The sequence below is a fragment of the Prenolepis imparis genome, unplaced genomic scaffold, assembly GCF_030444845.1.
Source record: "Prenolepis imparis isolate NDT839.2.m4 unplaced genomic scaffold, iyPreImpa1.0 SCAF_11, whole genome shotgun sequence".
NCBI classification, from domain to species: Eukaryota; Metazoa; Arthropoda; class Insecta; order Hymenoptera; family Formicidae; genus Prenolepis; species Prenolepis imparis.
Window position 1 is genome coordinate 1,820,436 of NW_028141169.1, and position 23,967 is coordinate 1,844,402.

Genomic DNA, 23,967 nt, shown 5'->3' on the forward strand with positions numbered 1-23,967 from the left:
GTAAGTAGATTATCAAACTAAATTGAATGTGTATAGCTTTATAATACAAATTATAGACGGAAAAAAAAAAAAAAAAAAAAAAAAAAAAAAAAAAAAAAAAAAAAAAAAACGCGACGACTGACTCGTGGATATTATGAAAGGGCTGTACGATGACAGTGATAAATAAATACTTTAACTCGGAAGTGCTATTACTTGGCTCTTACCTCATCTCTTTTGAAAAATTTACGTCCTACACGCGAGAGAATCGCGCGAAACCTTATGTAATACGTACACTGTACTTTTGATTGTTATATTCGTTTATTGGAGGGGATATACGGTAAGTCTCCTCACACGACATACAATGACGTAAATATAAATGGAGCACGAAAAGTTTGAGATTAAACTTGATTCTGATGGATGGAATGCGATGATCAAATCACTTTTCGCATCGTTTCTTTACGACTTGCCGATTCATAATCAGCGAACACATTACGATTAGTCTGGCGTGTGCACTTATACGCGAGACTAAGAAATAAACAAAGATGATGTATTTGAAACCTTGATTTACAGCTTCCAAGTACGATCGTACATATACGTTATAACGTATTATACGTGTCACGTCTAGTCTTACATAGCGACACGAACACAAAAAACATCAGTTTTTGAAATATTACCCTATATAAATAAACTACACTTTACACTGCGAGACAAATTACGATGATCTTATCATCCATGCATGGAAATATTTGCGAGACGAAATCTCTTTTGTACAAATTTAATAATCTACGCTTGTTTACTTGACATACGTTCCTCAACTTCCTCAGTCAATCTTCAAGCTCCCTCTTTGGCGTGCGTGCGATTAAGCAAATAGTCGAGATCATGAGAGATACGATCCAGCATACCGCTGGTCGTGCTGTCGCAGCCAGCGGTCACTACGATCTCCGGGGTCTTCTCCTCGCCATCGGGCTGCTTACGCTCGCTCGTATTGGCGATGTCAGGGATAGCGCTCACCACGTGCTCTCGACTCTTCAGCTCCGCGTTCGTCCGCGATGACAGTTCGACGTCGCTCTTCACGGCCAACGTGACGTCCGGCATGGCACTCAATCGTGACTCCACGTCGGCACTACAGAGAACCTTGGCCGAAGGGCATTCGGGGGACACACTCGCCACCGGCAGAAAGATCTTACCGTCGCCGCGATACTCGTTACGGAAGCTGCAACAATCGCCGCCGTAGGTCACCACGTCGTTGACGCAGCGAGAAAAGTTCGGGTCGACGAACACGGTCGGCGGTTCCTGATACTTGCGCGGACTTGTACTGTAGTTCTCCAGATCGATGTCGTCCGAATGGTCCACTCGGATCTCCGGTAGGAATCTGCCGGTCACGGGAACGGGGACGGATTTGGCGTATCCGGACGACGATTCGGAGTTCATAAACTCGCGCATATCTATGCTACCCACGGCGATGCCTCGCACCTCCCGATACGGAATCTCGCCGATGATCGAAGAGGATGCTGGTGGAATCGCCGAATCATTCTCCACTTCTGCGTCAGCTTTCGAGCACACTAACGGAGATAACGTGATAATATTAGTATTCTCGTAACGCACGCTTTTTAAATATTTTAATGTCATAATATATGTATACAGTATGGAGCATTTCTTAAACAAATATCATGATACCTTTAATAGGTTCTGATGTGTGTTCATCATCCACGTTGCGTTTCCATCTAATTCTTCGCAACATTGGCCCAATGATAGCAATCTCGCCGTTAACGATGTATACAATTATTATTTTGAAGCCCTGTGGATCAACATTAGCAATAATAATTTTAACGTATCTGCTTGAAAATACAATTATTATCGCGAGTTGTGAAACTTACCAGAGCAAAGGATAAGGACGCGAATACATAGTGAAAAATTACGGATGACGAATTTATGTAAAAAATAGAGGATGCCTCCATGGCGATGATGCCGCATATAACGATAGCCGCGCGATGTAATATTCGTATCCTGTGAATATAATAAGTGATTAGTAAACAAAAATGTAAGAAAAATCGGGGTGATTTGTAAAAGGATCACGCAACTTTTTTTTGTTACAGATCTTACGCAGAATTCGGCGTATATACCTCATTTCTATAGCTTCTCTCTTCATCACGTTCTCCTCGACTAATGTATGAACTTTGTGGAGCACTCCCATGTACAGTAGCATGAATACTAAAAACATCATCGTGGCACAGCTGACGAATATGTTGTAGACGCCACTGCCATATATGAGCCACCAGGATTCGTGTCGCCATCCAGTACTCTTATGTGTTAGCTCGGTCGCGAATACAGCCAAGATCGGAACACCTAAGGTGAAACACATGCGGCTATAATAAGTGATGCGAGAAATTTTATACACGCGAAATTATTTATTTAAATGTACGTACCGGTTATCACGGCGATTACTGTCGGCTGAAGATGCTGACTCGGTCGAATCTGCGTGAGTTCAGCATATACTATCAGAGCCTCGGATATAGGTGCGGACATGCCAACGAGAAGAAATGCTTCCAGTCCGATAGCTACGAGCGAATAAAATGACTGAAACACGTAAGAAAGCATTTAATGATGTTTAAATTTAAAATTAATCAAATTTATAAGGTATTTAAATACGAAATTGTATCCAAAACAAAAAATATATATATTAAATTAATTTACAGAAACTATATTAAGAGTTTATATAATTTATAAGGATCACACTTTGAAAGATAGAACATCATATTTAAAATATAAGCCTCGCAAATTATTTTAATTCTTAATGAGGATATAATTACTTCTGGCAGATTAGTGTGGATGGCATAAATGAAGATTGCCATCGCGCCGATTAATGCACCGCAACATTGGAGTTTTAGGAAATTCAGCCAGCTTTTGTGCTTCCACCAAAAGGTACCTAGTATCAGAGCAGACAGCAAACACTGAACGAGGCAACTTCCGCATCCGAATATTATAATGAACGTGGTCTGCTCCGTTTTCGCCAATACTACCTGTAACATTCGAAAAATTAGTGATAAACAATGGTAAAAATATTTTTTCGTTATGGAAAACTTTATGATGTGCAATTTACACTTTTTTTTAAAATGAAAATTTAAAATGATTTAGAAATAAGGCATACTTTTACTGCACGAGCCGTCAAAAAAACAGCGATGGTACCCGTAGTAGGGCACAGACAATGCGTTGTTACATCGCCGGATATTGTATTTGCTATGCAAGTATTGAGATCCCACGATCCGGTGTTATCCATTAGCCCGCACGACATGTTCCAGGAACCCGTTTGATTTTGCAAATGACGGATTTGCAGATCAACCCAGATTTTGTTGTGTTTATCGGCGCCGAAGGAGGGAACCGCGACGGTGATTACTCGAGAATTTATGCGAAATTCCAAATCCGTGCCATCGCTATAATGATAAAAAATAATTTTTCACATTTTATTATATATTTTAACAATCTGAAGAAATTAATTTTAAAGTTGAAAAAATTTAATTAAATTATAATTTTTATTTCTTCAATTTATCTCTTTAATTAATTTAAATAAATTGTTCATCAAATTTATTTTATTTCATAAAAGATTCATAAAAAAGTAGATTAGATTATTCTTGCAGATGTAAATCGTTCGACTTTTCGCAAGTAAATCAACTTACTCGAGCTCTTTAACGTACGCTCTTGGTATAAAGTGTGACATATTTTTATACATGATAACGATTCCAGTAAATGTGTTGTTAGACTTTACGCTGCGCTGCCTTTTCGTCCATAATCGTATAGTTACTTTGTCCTCGTACCAATCAGGATATCTGTCAAGAATAAAAGATTATTTGCGAGACGAAAATGTAAAAGTTGGTTTGTTTAAATATGATTTTGAATAGACACAATATGTAGACAAAGAATATACTCTCACAGGATAAGAGTCCTGTCACAAGGAATAATAATAAAATAGATATGATCTACAAATGTAGAATAATTACACATAATTGGTCGAAGGTATCTGAAGAGAATGCGTGATACTATCTCCGCTGTGAGACTGTAGTTGTTGAATATCCACAACCATGGATGATAGGGATAGATGTTTGTACACGTCTTTTAATTGTTCGGACCAGTGAATTAAATTGCGTTGCGTAAGCTGAAGCAGCACCGATAGCTTCTGAGAATAAACATGTGGAAGTTCGTAATTTAATTTAACCGAATTTGCAATAGATAGAAGAAAAGAGGACAGTTTTGAACACGAAACAGTTTTAAATAACAATTGAATAATAATATTTTTCGTCCGAGATTAAATCATCAAAATAAACTTTGCAGCCAACAACAAATTTTTGGAAAAAGATGTTTGAAATTGATAAAAGAAAAACTGTTATTAAAATCTGTTATTCGAAACTGTTCTTCGTTTGACATTGTAACTCTGTCGTCTTTACCTCTTGACTTAAGATCGAATACTCATCGCTCAATATGCGATTTGTTATACGAGTCAAAGCTTCCGCAGAGATATACGCATCCGGTGGATCGATGCTGTATTGATACCGTTCGATTTCCACCAACATGCTCATTATGCGATTGCCTTCGCCAGGATAGAGCGTCAATGTTCGCTTGCTCAAAATCTTCCAAAAGGCGAGGATTGTGTCTGAGCTCGTGGTATTTTGATAGCCCAACGTCAGACTTCGAAACTATGAATTAAATTGATTTCATTAGATATACATATATATGCTGCCTAGATATCAAATTCATTTTTAATCAATTGTGACAAGTCAAATTAATTAAGTGTTTACAAATTTTAAAAAAAAAGCTAATATATGTTTAATTAATTTTCTATGTTTTATTTTATATTAAACCATAACAATGCTATTTTTAAATTTCCAAGAATAGTGTAGTATAATAAATAAATATTGGAAATAATATAATTTTAATGTAAAATATATATAAAAATGAGGTTTAAAAAAATATTTTTATGTCTCTATGAACTTTTGTACCGATACTCATCACATTTAAGAATTGCGGTCTATATTTAAGTTTAACAAATTATTGCGACTCGTCGTGAATCTCAAGTTAATAACAGATTATAAAGTGTTATAAAAAACAAAATGCTTACGTTATTATAGGGTAGAAGCAACGGTTCGTACAAGCAGGATGAGAAATCCGGTATCTGCCATTCCGGTGTGGTAGCATCCTTCATCGAGCACAGCCTGGATACTCGTCGACCTACGAAATATCGAGGACATTCTAACAGCGCTTCCGATCCCGGTGCAGTAATCGGCCATTGCAAACCCCAGAATTCTCCGTTGTGGCATATCGGTATCAATGTTCGATTCATGACTTCAACTCGGACGGACATGGATTTGTGTGCTACGTTGCAGGTATAAATTGCGGATTTCTGAAACAATCATTTTAAATTGAAACGACGATTATCAAAAGTATTTGCCGAATGATTTTCTTTAATATCTGTTAATTCTATCAAGTTAAGCGAGTAGAATAGAAAAAAGATTCCTACAAGTCACCGAACGCGGTACAGAGAATTAAGAGAATAGTAGATAACTTAACATTTTTCTTACAAACATATTTATCTCTATCTTAATAAATATTTATTATTATTAAATTAAAATGTTTATAATTTTTTTATTAAATAAACAAACAATATAATATATTTATAATATGTTTTTAAACAATATAATATGTTTATAATATGTTTTTAAACAATATAATATGTTTATAATATGTTTTTAAACAATATAATATGTTTATAAGACAAAGAAAAATTGTAAATATCTTATAGAGAAATGCGAAAGGTTTGTCTACCTGAATATTACTGATTTTTAAAATGCTACCCGCTGGATACAGATCCTCCCAAACAGCTTGACCGGGCTCCAATTTTAACAAGGCGCGATTCTTAGTCCAACCGAACCCGATGCCGATGTTACGCATGTTAGGGGTCATACATGTCAGCTGTATATTGCTACCCTGCGCAAACAATTGTCTTTATGTAATATATATATCTTCTTCGAAATTTTAATTTTTCATGGTAGAGGCATAAATCGCGGTTTACCTTTTCTACAGTGGCGCTCATCGGTACCACCTTCACGTCCGGTTCGTTTCTGACTTCGATATAGATACTTTTACACTGCTGTACACTCCAATCCATCACTTGACACGTGTACTGACCAGCATCGAGCAGAGTCGCCTTCTCGATCGTCAACACCGACGTGTATACGTCCGATCCATCGTTTGGCAAATCGCTAATCCACATTTCTCTAAAATGTCAAAATGATTGAAATGTATAAGTTGAAAAAATTCAGTTATTTTACAAAAAAAAAAGGATAAATATTTGCATATAAATTATACATATTTTAGTGCGATGTATTCTCTAGTTACCTGGTAGCTTTGCTCGTGTTCACCAACATGCCATCTTTGTACCAAGTGAAGTTGATACTTCCTTGAGCCACGCACGACAAGACGATTTGCTCTCCCAAATGAATCTCGTAATCGTTTACTTGATTAAATCTCAGACTCTAAAAAGCAATAATTTTCCAATAATTTTTAATCGTGCAGTAATTAATCTCATTTTCATGTTAATTAAAATGTTGGTTACATTAAATTGAGATTTAATTAATTAATTTAATTAATTAATTTAATCTTTCCTTTTAGAAAAACTAGAAAAAGAGAATGAGTTTTAAATCTCGTATAATTTTAATCATATGATATTTATACGAACACGATTATATTCTGATGTTAAGATGATACTGAGATATAGCGCAATCCATGCATTGCATTACATATACCTGTAATTTAAGCGCGGGCTTCTGTTGAAACGTAAAGTGCGTGGATTCCAGTGCGATTTCGCTGAGACGTCGACGTTGTACGAGTCGATTGAGGGATTCGCGAATTTTATCCCCGTCGTCGGAATTGCCAAAGAAATGAAAAGTAACTTCGGCCATGGGTCTATTAGACGAGAGAAGAAAACAGCACACAGTAAAATGGCTTTAATTTAGTGACTTTTTTCGTACAATAATATATTTCAATTATCTCGAAGTAAGATATATCTTTTAATTTACAGCAAGTACTAATTAATTCCAAAGAATCAAAATGCAATCCGTTTTATCAGCATATATGACTGTACTTTTTATCCTTGAATGTGTACCTACTCACGTCACGTTCAGAATTTTTAAATCCTCCATAAAAGTGATATTGGAGTTCCTTAAGTATTTTGCAAGCTACGAGAAAAAGTTCGAACAAATTAAGCGCGAAATTATCGATTACAAACTAGAAAGTGATATAGAATATATAATGGATGGGGATGGAAGGAAAGAAAGTAAAAGAGACCCTTTTTGTATCTTGTTAAAATATCATATAATCTTATTATCAATAAGATGGTATTATAAAATCTTTCATTCGACAATGTTTCGGCTGTCGACTTTTACAAAGCATACACAACGAAGATTAGTTTGTCTCGCGACAAACTGTACATTGAACTGTACACTGAGCTGTACATTGAAAAATATACATATTACATACATTAATCAATATATTTCTTATCCAGCAATCATCGAGTGAAGCATCACTCGCTTGGTACAAAGACATAATTCTGTTCATAATCAAGTTCTAACAATAATAGGCTGCTCTTTTCAGCTGCTTCACACTTTTCTCAAATGGAGACAGAAGAAGATTGAGAAAAAGTGCTTTGAAAACAGACGGAAGAGAACAGACTTAATATGGCGAGATAGATAGATGAATATGTCTCGCTGTTTACAATATAAAATGTCCATCATCAGCACCTTCGCTGATGAGACACGTAGGACACATTGCATGCTTAAACAAAGCTTCCTCCTTTGTCTTCTGATGCAGATCTCCCCGGTGCAGAGACCGTTCTTCGGTAAAAGACCGCACGTAATTTTCGGTCTTTAAATTTCAACTTTTTCAAGGATTAGTCTTTGAGTTTCACTTCGGTAACTTCAGCATGAAAAATGGATCGTCGTTGGTCACCAGAACGCACGATAGGTCCGTGCCTCCTGGGCACAAATGGGCCTGTATTGTCTCCTTGGACACGCTCAACACCTTGATCCCGATCTCCCGGCAATAAGCCTCGAGAAGAGTCATTTGAAGGTGACTGGCCGCATCCATCTCGATGTCGATAGGCACGAGGCAAATGCTCCCCCGACTGTTGCAGCCTCTGGAAGCCAGCTCCCGTAGGGTCGGCAACATGCCGCATGTGATGGTGCTTCCGTAGCGCGACTCCTCGCACCATGATTTTCCGCTGTAAGTCATTCTCGATCAATCATTTGCGCATCACGTTATTACATAAGCCGGCGCGACAGAGTGTAAAGCGATGCTTGGAATTTCGCGAATCGCTATGACGCAGCGACTATTAATTTATGTGCTTATACGCTTATCGCTAAGGGGCGTAACATTCTAACATTCTTCTGTATTTGAGTAATAATTTTTACAATGTTAAAACTCTACGATGCGAAACAAAAAAACGCAGAAAATTCTACGGTATTTTTTTTTTTGGCAAATCTTAGATTATTTTTTAGGTATAATAATTTTTATCGAGGATATCGAAAATGTGCAAAGTAATGTTATAAGCTTTCGATTGCACAATTTGCCGAGAGATAAATCAAAAGTCATTCGTTAACAGCATGACCAAGCATCTCTTTATCACTTTGTCATCGACAGAGAACCATGCGCTATCGCGCAACCCAACGTTTCGAGGGGTTGTTGAGTGATAGCCACGTGGAAATCCCGTGTATCCTCTTATGATAGCTACCTGTCGGTCATCGTGGGCTGGGCGTGATAAGCTTGCGATTCCTGGCAACGAGTCATATCGGTCAGCAATTCCTTCTCTTGGTTCTCGTTCGGTGATTTAATCCTCAATGGGCCTCTTTTGCACACTTCACTGAATGTAGGAATTTTTGGATCCTTGTTGGAGGCTGATGGGCGAATTATTTTCAACTTCTGTTGAAAATACGACTAGCTTTACAGCTTTAGCTTCTTCACTAAATCACTGGCGACTTTCTCTTTCTCCGCTTTCACTCGATTTTATTCTGATGCAAACTCGCGCAACTCTTCTTCAACGGAATAGAGCTCTCTATCAACGTATTCCTCCACAAGGTTCTGACTGAGTATGACCTCACAGTCTGGCGCGCGCACCTTTTATAGCGTCCGCTTCCCTACCACTTTGTCACCCACGTTCCTACCAGTTTATACCACGGATATTCCGAACACACCGTCTCTGGGGCATATATACATAACGGAGCTCTTTATCGGTGTACAGTTGGCGCGAATTTTACCGGGAAACCCGAGGAAAAAGGCCGCACGAATAAGAAAAACATTAATTGAGTTAGACCCCCATAGTTAACCGAGTTTTTCCCGGAGAGAGTAGGATGGTGATTTTATTTTTTCGATTCTATTTTCTTTGAACATAGATCTTCCAAGAATTTGATATTTAGATTTAAGGAAGACAGATGAATGACAAAAAAATTTGAGTTAAAAAGCAATATAATCGATATCTCTATATGAAATTGGGAATTGAATAATAGATCATAAGATCTGTGTGAAAATTGTGTCAGAGGAAGACACAGACATATATGTTACAGATATTATAATACTAGACAATAAAGTTGAATATCGAAAACCAATATCTGATTATCGAAAGAGGTCGAATAATTTTATCTGGCAAAGAATTCGAGATAAGAAGTAACAGTGACAAATCTTGTTGATAGGAAAATAAGCTGACTCGTAGAGTCTCGTGCTGTATGATTCATCCTAACTCTACTAAAGTATATATTATATTAGTTGCATGCTGATCGATAAACAACTACAAGCATATCAGATTTTGCAAGTATAGCTTTTAAACGCGATTCGGCGAAACACCAGTTTGAACATAAGTTCAAGGTAAGCTTCGAAGAAAAATTGTCGTATAAACTTATTTTTCGTTATATTCCTCTGCACACAATTAATTCTTAATTAATTATTCAATTGCATATATACATATTAGAAATGAGATATGATTTTCGATGAACAAGACAAACACTTTTTTTTATAATACATGTTACACGCATCATCTCAAATTTTTTTGGAAATTTATGATAATATATATATATATATATATTAACCAATAAATAAAAAAAATTAGAGTTTAACAAATAACTTTCTTATTTAAAAATTCATCAAAATTAATGAATTAATGTCTCATTTCACGCTTTTACTTTTGGATATCGTGGTGAAAAATACTGCTGTTAATTCCAACGAGTCATAAATATCTATTAAGCGGCATATTTAAATAATCTCGTAAATCATTTGTTAAATCCAGCGGAAAGAAAATTTTGTTGGAATTTACCGAGAACCAGTCGTGGAGGAAACATAATTACTTAGTAGCAGCATAGTGCAAACTTTGCATCGGCGAGAAACGACATTCACACAGGTCGAGGTCATGCATTATGTTAATTTATATGTGATTATCTAGCGATCTCATATCCGATCTTTTATCCAACTTCTTCAATGTATAAATGTTATTTGTAGATTATGATGACATTGCGTTTTCTAACAAAGTTCACCGATAACATTGCGTTTTCTAGCAAAGTTCACTGACAATTGAGACGTTCACTGCAAAAAAAAAACAAATCTGAAAAAATTCTCTTTTATTTTATATATTAAAAAAATTAATTGTAAGAGAAACAAAATACTTATAAAGATTCTTACAAATTGCATCATGCATATGTGTGTATGGTATAAATGTCCTGTTTCATCATTCGCAAGCACTTGATCAGGAACAGCCACGTTGATCGACTGTCGTGACTATGTGAGTCAACAAACTTCATTTTGGCAGACGATCTGCGACCTGCGACCACGTGGAACACTTGATCGATTATACGTGTACTTGCGTTCAAATTGTATATATACGCCCTGTGAAGATGATGCAAGTCACAGATGCTTCATTTCATCAGCTACGCAATTTCTGCGATAACGGGAAAGCTTAATAAAATTCATTTCGAAAAGTATGGATTCAGTAGAGAACTCCCCGATAAATGCGCCACATGGCATTATTAATTCAATGACGCATAGTCTCACTTTCGCCTAAAAATTATAATAATGTAATGAAAATAAAATAACTAGATGTAGATTAAAAATATAATTTTTCAAATCAGTATGACAATTATTTGCAAAAATACAATAATAACTTTTAGAATCTGTTTTTTTTTTTTTTTTCGTATATACTGTAATAGTATAAATAACATGTATAATAATTTGAAAAATGTTTATTATTTTAAGTAAATAGTTAAAAAAAGAAATATGAAAAATAATATTATAGTATAATATTGATGTTATGAGCGATATAGAAACCATAATATCAAATTTTAAATAAAGTTCTAGTGACAACAATTGCGAAGAAACGATTACCTGAATTTCATGTTCTATTTCGATCGTATAAAAAAAAAAAAAAAAAAAAAAATCAGAAATTCAGGGCTTGCTTTTATCACATTTGTTACTCTTTGTAGAGATCCTCTTTGTAATGAATATAATGAATTAAATCTGCTAACATATCACTCAAAAGTACGCACAATGCATATTGCATAACGAATGCGTTTATTTCGAATATAACAAGGAAAACTAGGTCAAGTGAGAGAGAACAATTAATTTAAAAACATTGTTAAAGCGGATTAAAACCTCTAAAAATAAATAAGTTAGGTAAGAGAAATTTATTCCTGTAAAGAGTTAAATATATACCTACTTATAATTTTCAAAATCAAATGTAAAATATATTATTACTATATTTAATTTGCTTGAACTTATTAAAATATATATAACGAGAAAGAATAAAAAATTATTAAAAGATTCTCAAGCCATTTTATGATTAAAAATATTATAAGCGTCATAAAGAAAAAGAAGTAAAAACATTTTCAAAAATTGTAATTTATTATTATTTAACAAGACGGATTAAAGTCATCTGTTTCTGATTAAGAAACGAGACATTTACTCGGTCAAAAACCTCGCAGACGTTCCCTCGTATCTGCGTCAACACAGAGTACAAGGGATATTTTATAACAGAGGAATTATTGGGGAAATCCCAAGGCGTCTGGTACACAGACTGTCACCTTCCAAGTCCTTTCGCATTAAGGTCGATTATCCGTAAAAACTGCGTATAAAGGCAGTTAAATATATCGCGCAGTTGAGATAATCGACCGTTCAAAGTCAATTCATTAATTAATTCGTGACAAGGGATAACAAAAAATAATGTCGATGATTAACAACAAGATAGTCAAGTTATGTTATATTATAAATATGATATGTTTTAAACATATATATTAAGCCACATTAGATAATATTTTTAGGTTTTTTTTAAACTGATAATGAAACAAAATCTGTATTGTCTCGAAATAAAATATGTAACTAGATCATCTAATTATGCACACTGCACACACTCATACAATTCTTTGCCATCGTCTGTATTTGTTTTTTTCCTTCTTGTAACTTATGAATGCCGTTTGCGTAAATGTAAATTTCTCTGGGGAAATAACCGTAACGTCAATCCGACTGATATATATATTGAAACTAAACGGAAAAATATGTATTGCATGTTTAACGTGAAGCATTTCAAAAATATTTTCAATGCTTAATAATAAAGTTTTTGAAAATTTATCAGGATTGAAAAGTGGCACATATTTCTAAAATAAATAAATGATCGATGAGCATAATATTTCGTGCATTTACAACTCTTAAGACACAGACGTGATAACGTGGTCGTTTGATAATCTTATCGTAGATATAAAATAAGAGAATGTATCACTATTGCGATACACGTTTCTTTGATTGCTTATCGGCATCTTCATTGGAAAACGGAAGTAATCAATGTATGATTATGCCTCTGCTTCTTTAATATACCACGATAAAACAAATAATAAATTTGTGTGTATGTGTGTGTGATTCATAAATAAATATATTTTTAGACTTCTTCGATAATCGCTCGTACTATGAACGAACTATAATTCTCATCTATTTCCAGATTTCGAGAATGACGATGCTTCGTCAGAACAATCGTGTGTTTGAAGAAAAATCTTTTCGCACGAAAATGTTCAAAAAATATAAAGGATATATGGGATAATTTCCTGCGTAATAATCACAGAAGTTTAAAAAATTAAAAAAAACAAATACCATCATTATTCGCAATTATTTGCGATCCGGATTTAAAGAATGAAGAATTATTTCTTATATCGCGAGCCCTTCATCGACAAAAGTGAGGATAACCGATTCGATCCCTCGATCAGAAACGTATTCCAAGACCCGTTTTGATCTACATATATATTGGTCTGGTCAGACACTGACGAGATTCATTCTCGACGAGAAAAAAAAGTTTAGGACGCACAACACAGTGAAAAAAAGATCAAGGATGCTGGATTTGGGTGCAGGATGCAGGATCCGACAATAGCTACGAAATTAATGATTGGGACCTGCAAAATTATTGCGAATGATACCGTAAAAGTTAGTATGTAATACATAAAAGTTATTAATTAATAAGAGCCTGAATTTTTTATCAGTTATACTTTAAAAGTTTTTAGGGTTTATTTTAGGCGATATTTTTTGTGAAACAAATATATATAATTTGATTTTATATTCAAAGAACGCAAAATTAAAACGAAGTATCAGGGATCCGGGCTTTCTTGTCTTATATGTACTTGACACGTTCGTATCGCTCGATTAAAAGTATATAATGCCCTTGCGTGATAACCGATAACGTGGTTACTAGATACATACGCGGGAAAAAAATTCCATACATAAGAGATCGAATGATATAAATTTAATAATCTGAAAAAAATATATCATTCAGATACTTCAAAGTAATACATGTTGCAATATTTGCGATACTACAATAAATATGACATCGCAATATTTTTCAATGATGTAATATTGGTAGATCACCTCTCAATTGTTTATTTTGTGCATATTTTATACATATATAAAGCAAATAACTATCGCTTTTAATAATTTTATAAAAAAATATTAGAGAGAAAGAGAGATTCCCTTTTTTTTCATCGTGAAAAATATTATCACTGTACATATTTCACGTTTGATTAATCTATTTTATAAAATTGCGTTGAAAGACTATTGCGACAAGTCGTAGACAGAATAAATATGCGTATCAACACGTCACAGATAATGCAATACGGCGCACAAGCAATATTGCAGTTGTTCACCATTTCCTCGAAATGATGAAAAACGAAGAGAGAACTTTCGCTCTTTGCGACAAAGTTTATCGAGCGTGAAAAAAGGAGGGGAAACAACATATGCGAACTATCTCGATTGCTATTCGGGCCAAGCTCGAGAGAATAAGAAAATTGTGGCGAAATCAGTGGCGTAATGTTAAGGGGACTATCTCATATGAATTTGGGTTTTTAGCAATGGATGCTGCAAGCAAACCACTAGAGAATCTTTTTCCTTCTCACTATTATTATTATGCACTTTTATGTACTGTTGCTATATATTCTATTATATAATTTTATTATATAATTTTTAAACTTATCAATTTATTGATGTAATTAACAAGGTTTCTCGTTATGAGACCAGTTTTGACGTCAGAGATTCCTTTCACAGAAGAGGAAAATATAAAGAGAAAAAGTAGAAAATATGGAATGTCGAATGCTTCATAAAACTGTTCATGATATATATTAACCACACTTCTTATTCTTTATTACCCAATTATTATGAAAATTTCACGAGATTTTTCTCTTTTCTGAGAAGCCACCTCTTTCGAGAGACGGGAATTCCCTCGCAAAGTGGAACACATCCGCTCGGGTCTCGTTTGTTACATCATTGGGTCGAGAATGTCGACAGCCACAGGAAATTAAGAGAGATCGAGGATCTCCGAAAGGAAGACTCGAAAGACCCTTTGACGTCACTCGTGACTTCTCATGTGTGTATTTATCTGTCGATAAATAGATGTATGTATATACACAGCAGCGCTGATAATTGGCACGAATCCAGACAGGCGGATGAAACTGGATTCCACGAGGATGATTCAGAACAAAATATGCGCCCGAATGCATACGCTCCGTTTTATCGTTCGCGTGCTCGTCGTGCCTAAGTGCCTACGATGTTGAGCAAAAACAAAATGCTGATAATGAGTTTGCATTTTCATATATTGCGCGTGATATGTAGAATTTCATGCCCCCGGGAATGTTTCTATCAATCAATTTTTTCCAAGTTTTTTTCTGAGACAACATCGATCTAATTAGACAAGCGGAAGAAAGGGGATCGTTAGCGTTAATTTTTAAAATTTAATTTAATATTTTTTTCGTTAATTTTTTTCTGCATCGATGATCCTCCCTCTTGACGTTCACGACGTACATCTTTCTTCGCTGAATATTGTCCGAAGCTTTCCTCAGCTTATTGCAAGTTGTCAATTTTTAATGCAACGCTGCAACTGTTGCGCGTTAAAGAAACTGCAGTGACATCTCGTACAAAATTCGTATTTATATATTTGTTAATGAAATTATTTTTATTCATTTTGCCAGAGAATTTAAGATTAAATTAAAGTTCTAAAACTTAACGCTAACGATTCCCTTTCTTCCGCTTGTCTAATTAGATCGATGTTATCTTAGATGAAAAAATCAACGTGAATGGAGAAAATTTTACAATACAAATTATGCGAAAAAAATTACATTCCTTTTTATAACATTTATTGTAAAGAAATATAATGACAGTAAGATAATATTTATTATTATAAAAATTGTAAATTATGCATTTGTTTGTGCACCAAAATATTTGAATAATTACAATATTTCTTTGTAAAAAAAAAAAAAGCATAATAATATTGAATAAAAATAATGATTTCTCTTATGTTATAGTATGTTCCACGATTACAAAAAAATAATATATTATATTATAATATTTTCTCCGTGCACTTACGTCTCCGGAAGATTAAGTAAAGAAATTAAAATACAAGACACTTAGAAGTCGGGTTTTCCAGGGTTTTACGCGGATGTAAAGAGAAAGGGTCTGCCCCTCGTGCGTCAGTGAAAAGTTATTAATATTCCAAGTATTGCATTTACGTGACAAATTAATCGACAAGTTACATTCTTTTTAATAATCTAACAGAAAATTGAAAAATATTAACTTCTCATCAAAGAGAAATATTACAGAGATAAATAATATAATTATTAAAGTATACAATGTACTTCAATAAACTGTTTATGAAAGACAAACATTGAAACCAATATATGATACATATATATGATACATATATCTGGATGTTATAAATCGTTATAAAACTTTAATATTGTGAACCATGACATTTTAGATCATGAAATTGGGAATCATGATTTCTGAGAAATGATTTAACACGATCTAAATAAAAAGGAAAGATATAAATATAATATCGCGCGATTTTCTGCTAATTCTTGTTTTGTTTACAGAAGACATCTAACGAAAATGTTACATAACGAATGAACGGGCTTCCCCACAGTATTAATTTCTCGCAAATTTTAATTCGCGGAATAAGATTATTCGAATAGCATTTCACATTAATCTCTGGCACGCTTTCGATTCGAATCGATATGGAGACAAGGACGTTATATTTGCACAAGGACGTGTACGATCTTCAATATCCATTAACAAAAAGTCAGTTACATCGATTGACAAAAATCTAATGATATAATATAGTGCATATTTTTATATTATATTAGAATCAAAATACATCCAGAAATTTTATTTTTTCTTAATTATCTCTATTGCTATCCAGAGGCGAAGATTGTTTTACAATCTAATTCTTGTGTGAGATAAACGTATCATTTATCATACATGGACTTTGAATAATTTTTTGAATAATATTAGATAATGTTTGATATTATTAACATGTGCATTTTATCGAATTGTTGGTTAAATGGGCATATAATATATAGTGTTTGTAATATGTATATAAAAAATTACGATACCCATAATTTTCTGAATAAATTCTACAAATTACTTTTAAATTACTTTTATCCATAGTTTAGAAACAATTGTTATAATCCAATTAAAATACATTCCTTAACAAAAATTTCAATTTTTTGAATAATTTTGAGCGATAATTTTTGGGCAGCAATTTTTAAAGACCCTAATATGACATTAAACCCAAGTAATGAAGTCAATGGCAATGTCAATAATAGATTTTTAAAAAAAGCGGCAAATATTCAAGAATACACCTATTAATAGAGCATATGAGTCAGACTTATATAAGATATACCGCGTGATAACTAACGTATGCGCGGCACGGTCAGTTACCTGCGAAAGAATGTGTCTCGATCATGTCGCAATGTGAGTGTCATATATTATAACAAGATTAACACTTGCATTTTGGACAATTAAATAATATAAAATTATCTGTTCAATTTTAAAACAATTTTGTTAGCGCAAAGCCATTTCTATTATTCAATAATTAAAAAAGAGCCACTAAAATATAGAGTAAAAATGCATTAAAAAAAATATTAAGAATATTAATAATAAAATATATCGACAATACGTATCATTAAGTTATATTTTATTAAATTATCTTTTAGGTTTTTTATTTTATAATTAATATTTTATGAAATATAATGTTTTTGCAAAATATATTTTATAACACTATTAAAAAATAGTTTATATTTAATAGTAAAATGTAATAAAAATTATTTTTATTTAGACGTTACATATTTTAAGATATGTATACGTCAATTTCATTCATTGTTAATTGCAACAATTGTGGAAATTATGATTAATATCGTGTGTAATTAATGAGTAATAATACACATACACTTTTATTATATATATCTTTTTTGTTTTAAAACATAGCAATATGAAAATAATGTGGACATTGAGGTGTCGTGGAAAAACCTGTTGCAAGAATTACCGGAAAATTCGTACGATGCGATTTTTGTTGGTGATTTGTTATACGACGAAGAAATAGCGAACACTTTAATTGCGTGATTGGAACACGCATATACATACGAATGCGCGAATTTATCTGGGAGATCCGGGAAAGATTAAGAAGATCTTAGAAAATGAATGAGATTATTACGGTGATATTCTTTGTCTGAGAATAAAGAAAGAAAAAGAAAGAAAATTATGATTATAATATAGCCACCGTAGTTAGGGAGTTTAATCTCATTTGAATATAATTGACGTATACAGAAACAGAGAAAGAAGGAGGATATGTATGATTATTATTAGAAGATCCTAATTATCCTAATTATAAAAAAGTTAAAATTTTTTTCATATTAAATGTATAATTTAGATATTATTTTATGCATAAAATATTATTTTATAATAATAACAAAGAGCTGTAAGTTATAATCTTAAAAGCGTGTGTTAATGTTTAGTTTAAAGTGTTTAGCCGTAGTTTTCAAATGTTATAAATACGATAATTTATTTTAAAAAATTTATCACGAAGAATTAGATTTCAAGAAACATAAACGCGTATATATGTGATATAAATTGGCTAACTTTCAAGTAAATATGTAAACTTAATGTTTCATTCTAACATTGGATGTTTCTAATATTTATATTTTTCTAATATTGGATATTTTTTCATTTTGTTATGAAGTAAAAACATCAAGTTGTGCGTAATAGCTAATCGATTGATCCTCAGATTCATGTATCATTAGATTAAATTATAAGTATAATGGCGTGAGTTTGCACGCCATTATTTGTTCAAAGACGTTTGCGCTTAGGAATTCTTCAGCGTATTGACGTAAATGCACAAAAATTATTACGCCATACACATGTGTATATAAATATCTTATGGCTGTATGTATAACAACGGTGATTCGAAACTCACCGCATATGACGAAGATCACATGCGATGTCATACTTGTGCTTACGTGAAACACGAGGAAATCTTTGCAATGTTTCCAACGAAATACGTCTGTACACGTGCGTATGTGCTATTTTAATAGCAGGGAATTCTATTTTCTTATGTAATTCGCGTGTATATCTCGTTGTATATAAATACGCGTGTACATACATGCGTCAAAGCATGCGTGATCACACTCTTATCGTAAATATTTATGAACTGTGTCATCTCGCAAACGGACGAAGTCTGCGTCATTTTAATGAGCTATTGTCGTTATAAACACAAATCCGCGTATATTTTTATCGAAACATTTATATAAACTATGTTTGACGTACAAGTTGTTCATCACTCACCTGTTTGCTGACAATCGATTCCAAACTTCCATGTTGCGATGTCAAGCCCGTGCGGAGGGACGTAACATTCGACAATTTGATTCTGCATTCGTATCTCGATCGATCTATAAACATAAAATCGATGCGCTATACAAGATGTTTAAAGTTTGCCATGTTTTCTTCAATCTATACATTCTTTCATCAATTCGGAATCCTATTCTTCGTTTAATTTTTTTTTATTTATTTTAACAGTATTTTAATATATTTGGAAATTAGTTGTATAAATATTTGATATAAAATATATTTAAAAAAAGATTCTCTCCAAAGAAAAAATAACATTAAAATTAATTAAAAAGTCTCTCTCTATAGCTATAAAAAATTGCAGTATGCGAAATGCAATAATAAGAAATTGTAATGACGGATAATGTGACAAACTATATATACAAGATGTTAAGAAACTCACTGTTGTATATTTTCGTACTCTCTTTACAAGTGCACGGTTGCTGTTGATTGTCAAGTGGACATTGCAATATGCAATTTTCCGAAGCGCATTCTGCAAAGAAATAATTAATCGGTTATTCACGTATAAAATTCAAGAAATTTTTGTGTTTCAACGATTTCATCTACTTATACTTTAATCGGTCTTATCATCAATACGATAAGCATGAATAATCCGCAAGGTAAAACAAATAAAGCTATCTGATCGAGGCAGAATATTACCTGTGTCCAAAGTGTCCAAGAGATGAGTTTCGCAGTTATGCCCGACATAGCCACCTGGACAATCGCAGTGCATTGCTTCCGCCCCAATTTGTCTGTGATAAATAAACAAAGCAATTGTTATTATTCATTTCGCAAATCGTCCCAAACATTAACATTGTTGTAAAAATTTTTATTTTTATTTATTTCTTTTTTTTATTTCTGTGGAATGATTTTTTTTGTTTTCATCAACCACTTGTAAATTAAACATTTTGATTTTTATATAAAAAAAAAGAAAAAAAAAAGCTTAAATTTATTTCTTCTTATTTTTTTTATATTTTTCCTGTACATTTATGTTATCGTATTATGTATGTTGCAAAAATTTTATTTAAAAATAACTTTGTATAAATCAATATAAGATAGAGTACATAGCCATTTAATTTATTGTGAAATAAATAAATTTTTTTAATATTATTGATTATACTGTATTGATATATTCATACCTGCATGTAGCTCCATTTTGACAAACTGGATTATGTACATCTTTGAAACATAATGGACCTTCATTGCAGCTTCTTCCGTCGAAACCGTCGAAACAGTCGCACCAGAAAGATCTGTGATAGGAAAAACGTAACAATCACGAAAATTATGCATTTTCTGCGAGAAAATAAAGAATGTAATAAATCATTAAAGAAACATATATAAGCCAGATCTGTAATTTCACAATATTATATAATTATCTTTCGTAAACATTCGTTTAACATTTTATATCTCTTCAAATAAAAATTTTCGGCAGTTTTCGTAAATCGAGAATAATTTGCAAAATAGCGAGTTTTTTCAAGCTGTTTCACAAATATTAAATGAGATTAAAATATGAAATAAAAATCTGCATATTAGAATTAAAAGGAAAAAAAATATTTCGTTTAAATTAAATTTCCACGTGGATCATTCATAAAATATCCTTCATAACTAAAGACATATATATTGAAACGAGATTATTACCACTTAAAACTATCTGCTATGATTCTTACGGACTAGTAAGCGAGAAGCAAAGTACTTTAATAATTAAATATCTAGTTTTCTCAATGCAAATTTACGTCTCACATGTATTCACTTCACATCTTGGAGTTTCTTAATTAATTCAATTAATCTTCTACTTTGATGCTAATTGCACTTTCGCATGTCAGAGTTGTCTGAAAAGTTTCTCTTCAACTTTTCAACGTAGACGCTCTCTACGCTAATTTCGTCTTTACAAATATTTGTAAAAGAATTTTTAATCAATTTTGATTTAAAGTTTTTACAAATTATCATCACTATATATTTAAGTATATATCTTATTAAATACATATATATCTTAGAGAGTCACCCTAAAACTATATTTATCACTATTACATTACTGTATTACTTTACAATTGCTTTTGTATGAATAAATACGAAATTTGTATTGCTTTTAAATTTATTAAAAATTAATATATATGCAGACATACTGCATGTACATATTGTATCAGAATAATATAGCAGCGTATTATGTAAAAACTCACGTGTAATCCGCGGTGACGAGACAGTTTCCCACGAAGGAGCAGTCACGCACGGTGCAGGATTCAGAATTTGGATCTTCCTCGGTCATTTCGTATGTCACGTTGAATCCATACACGTCAAGGAGATCGTTCAACACCCTGACGTGATTGCCCTCGAGCCGATCGAGTTCGAAATCGATCACCAGAAACGGTCTGAAAGTCCTGAAACGTCGGTACTCGAAGACGTTGCCCTCGGTCACCTCCTTTATCAGGGCCGCCCCGTAGTTCATGGTCTCGGACTCGTAGTACGCGTACTCAGTAAAGCGAAGTCCCTTGTAGACGTAGAGCTGCGTCAGGTAGACGACGATGGAGCTGTTGGTCGATGGAATGTCGGAGACGTCGATCACCCAGCGACACTTGATCGGGACGGGAAACGGCCCCGGGAAATTCGGCGTATGTATGACACCTTTAGGATCCATCAGATGACCACCGCAAAACGGGTCGAGGTTTGTGGTGACACTCGGCAAATTGACGCAGCAGAGATACAGAAGAAGGATGCCGGGTATGGTCGACTTCATCTTGCTGGATGATTTGTCTATCGGCATGAAAAAAAAAAATAATACACAATTAATATAAGATATATTCCCTTATAAATGTATTTTTAAACTTGTGTCTATCATATATAATAATAGTATTAATGCTATAAAATAATAAATAATACTATTAATACTATTATTATATATGATAGACACAAGTTTAAAAATACATTTATAAGGGAATATATCTTATACTAATTGTGTATTATTAATAGTATTAATGCTATAATGTTGTTAATACATTTGAATAATGTTTATATTTCCGATTCGGAAACCATACATCCCCGGTTATTTCAGATATTATTTAAATTTCGATTAACGTTTAAAAATTAAAAATCCGGATATTTTGATATAAAATATGGCAATACATATATTCAGATGCTTGATATTATCTGAAATAACCGGTCGAATATTCAACATTTATAAATTATTCTATTTTTATGAAATAATAAATAGAGTTATGATTTTTCAATGAAATGGAATAAAAAAATAATCAAATATTTAAAAAATTACATTAGATCGAAAATGCATTTCAAAATTATTAAAATTGCATCGTGTTTTTACAAATTTTGAATAAGATTAGAAATTTGTTACAAATTTATTATCTCATTTTTATAGTCGAGATATATTATATATAATATAGTAATATAATATATAATTACTATATTATAATATATAGAATGTTTTTGTTATATAATATACATATAAAATTACAAGTTACATGTATATGTTTATAATTACAAAATTAGAAAAAAAATTAATTGGCGGTGTTGAAAGTAGGAAATATTTATATAATATGTGCCATTAATTTTTTTTCGATGATATAATCAATTTTGCTATAACGATAAATTCGAATGATCATGATCCGTTGACATAGAGTAAACACGTATATTAATGCAACATCTTCTCACGTTCCTCACCTTGTTTATAACTCTGCGCTTATTATTATCTTTTGCAATACTCCGAAATGAATGATCGCGAGTTGTCTCGGTTGCCCTCTTCGTTTCCGTTCAATCGGCTACCCTCCTCGTTTCTTTTCGCATCGAGGATACTTCAGCATGATTGACATCGGTGATATCCCGGGACAGGACCTAGAGATCTCGCGCTTAATTCGGCTCACTCGCGAGTACCGCGCGAAGTGCGAATTTCCGGTGTATCTGGATCGATTCCATCGCGCATCGTCGAGAGAGATTCGCGATGGGACGAAGCGATTCGCAACTCGACATTTTCCCCGCAAAGTAGCGATAAAGGATGAACGAAAACGCAAATGTACAAGAAAAGCTTCGATTCGACCTTGCGAACGAGGTCGTACGCACTGATACTGATCGCTCTTCCAACTTCCAACGCTTATCACGGGGATATACAAAGTCGCGCGATCTGCCGGGCTGCTGGGCGTTAGCCTTCTTTCACGCATCGCCGAGCGCTGTCTGCGCACACCCTCGATTCACCCTACGCACACTAACTCACGCTCCGTATATGTGTATCGCTGCTTAGACGGGAGAAGGGAGAAGAGGTCGCAGTGTAGATTTACAATGAACAATTCGTTAATTTATATAATCCCGTTTGTTTCCCATCCCGAATTTATTCGGATCAGTAAATTACTTTCATATATATATATATATATATATATATATATATATATATATTATAGATATTAATATATACTCTCTTAATATTCTGTTCTTCGACATTCTCCGGCCTGTTCAGAATTGACTGAATTTTGAAATACGAACGCTTTTTAGAGTATTTGAATCTGGCGCCGATTTATTTTGTAAAGTATATCAAATAATATGTGACTAACCGGGGTATCTTAAAAAATCTTCCTAATAATCTTATTCCTAGTTATCTTAATTTTATGTACACTTTGTATCTACTTATTACATAAAGACAAATAATAAGGATATAAAAAAAAGTTTGTAGATAGGATGCAGGGGTGATAGTACAATAATATTCGAAATTGGTAAAAGGTCGTATGTTGAGGATTCCTTATCTACAAACGCATAAGGTATTATCAATAGCGAGATTAAGTGGCATCG

At 33.2% G+C, this 23,967-nt stretch overlaps 2 protein-coding genes and 1 pseudogene across 3 annotated transcripts; 1 reads left to right on the forward strand and 2 right to left on the reverse strand.

The window, feature by feature from the left end:
* Window positions 1-100: 100 nt before the first annotated feature.
* Window positions 101-23,960, reverse strand: LOC145943101 (uncharacterized). Of its 2 annotated transcripts, XM_083050456.1 has the most exons (22): window positions 22,852-23,960; window positions 21,360-21,930; window positions 20,322-20,432; window positions 19,843-19,934; window positions 19,586-19,675; window positions 19,144-19,247; window positions 7,141-7,205; window positions 6,774-6,933; window positions 6,367-6,503; window positions 6,041-6,245; window positions 5,794-5,955; window positions 5,090-5,371; window positions 4,419-4,667; window positions 3,975-4,150; window positions 3,654-3,803; window positions 3,128-3,410; window positions 2,790-2,999; window positions 2,406-2,556; window positions 2,103-2,325; window positions 1,857-1,986; window positions 1,657-1,777; window positions 101-1,541 (listed from the first exon to the last, which is right to left on the reverse strand). In XM_083050456.1, the coding sequence occupies exons 2-22, from the start codon at window positions 21,911-21,913 to the stop codon at window positions 811-813; spliced, it is 4,386 nt and encodes a 1,461-aa protein (XP_082906582.1). In that variant the 5' UTR covers window positions 21,914-21,930; window positions 22,852-23,960; the 3' UTR covers window positions 101-810. The 2 variants fall into 2 exon arrangements, with proteins under 2 accessions (XP_082906582.1, XP_082906583.1); XM_083050457.1 differs by lacking the exons at window positions 20,322-20,432; window positions 21,360-21,930; window positions 22,852-23,960 and having other exon boundaries at window positions 104-1,541; window positions 7,133-7,205; window positions 19,843-19,888.
* Window positions 7,321-10,879, reverse strand: LOC145943115 (uncharacterized). The gene is made up of 3 exons (XM_083050504.1): window positions 10,690-10,879; window positions 8,756-10,593; window positions 7,321-8,245 (listed from the first exon to the last, which is right to left on the reverse strand). Exons 2-3 carry the CDS (start codon window positions 8,809-8,811, stop codon window positions 7,930-7,932), a joined length of 372 nt encoding a protein of 123 aa, XP_082906630.1. The 5' UTR covers window positions 8,812-10,593; window positions 10,690-10,879; the 3' UTR covers window positions 7,321-7,929.
* On the forward strand, window positions 9,113-18,535 carry LOC145942442 (electron transfer flavoprotein beta subunit lysine methyltransferase-like; annotated as a pseudogene).
* Window positions 23,961-23,967: the final 7 nt, after the last annotated feature.

Excerpts from the sequence above, each read along its gene's own strand:
- LOC145943115 (XM_083050504.1), bottom strand. The coding sequence starts at position 8,811 with ATGACTCGTTGCCAGGAATCGCAAGCTTATCACGCCCAGCCCACGATG. Across the intron at positions 8,246-8,755 it reads CAGCCCACGATGACCGACAG|CGGAAAATCATGGTGCGAGG; the intron begins GTAGCTATCATA and ends AATGACTTACAG.
- LOC145943101 (XM_083050456.1), bottom strand. The coding sequence starts at position 21,913 with ATGAAGTCGACCATACCCGGCATCCTTCTTCTGTATCTCTGCTGCGTC. Across the intron at positions 5,372-5,793 it reads TAAAAATCAGTAATATTCAG|AAATCCGCAATTTATACCTG; the intron begins GTAGACAAACCT and ends TGATTGTTTCAG. Across the intron at positions 4,151-4,418 it reads ATTCGATCTTAAGTCAAGAG|AAGCTATCGGTGCTGCTTCA; the intron begins GTAAAGACGACA and ends GTTTATTCTCAG.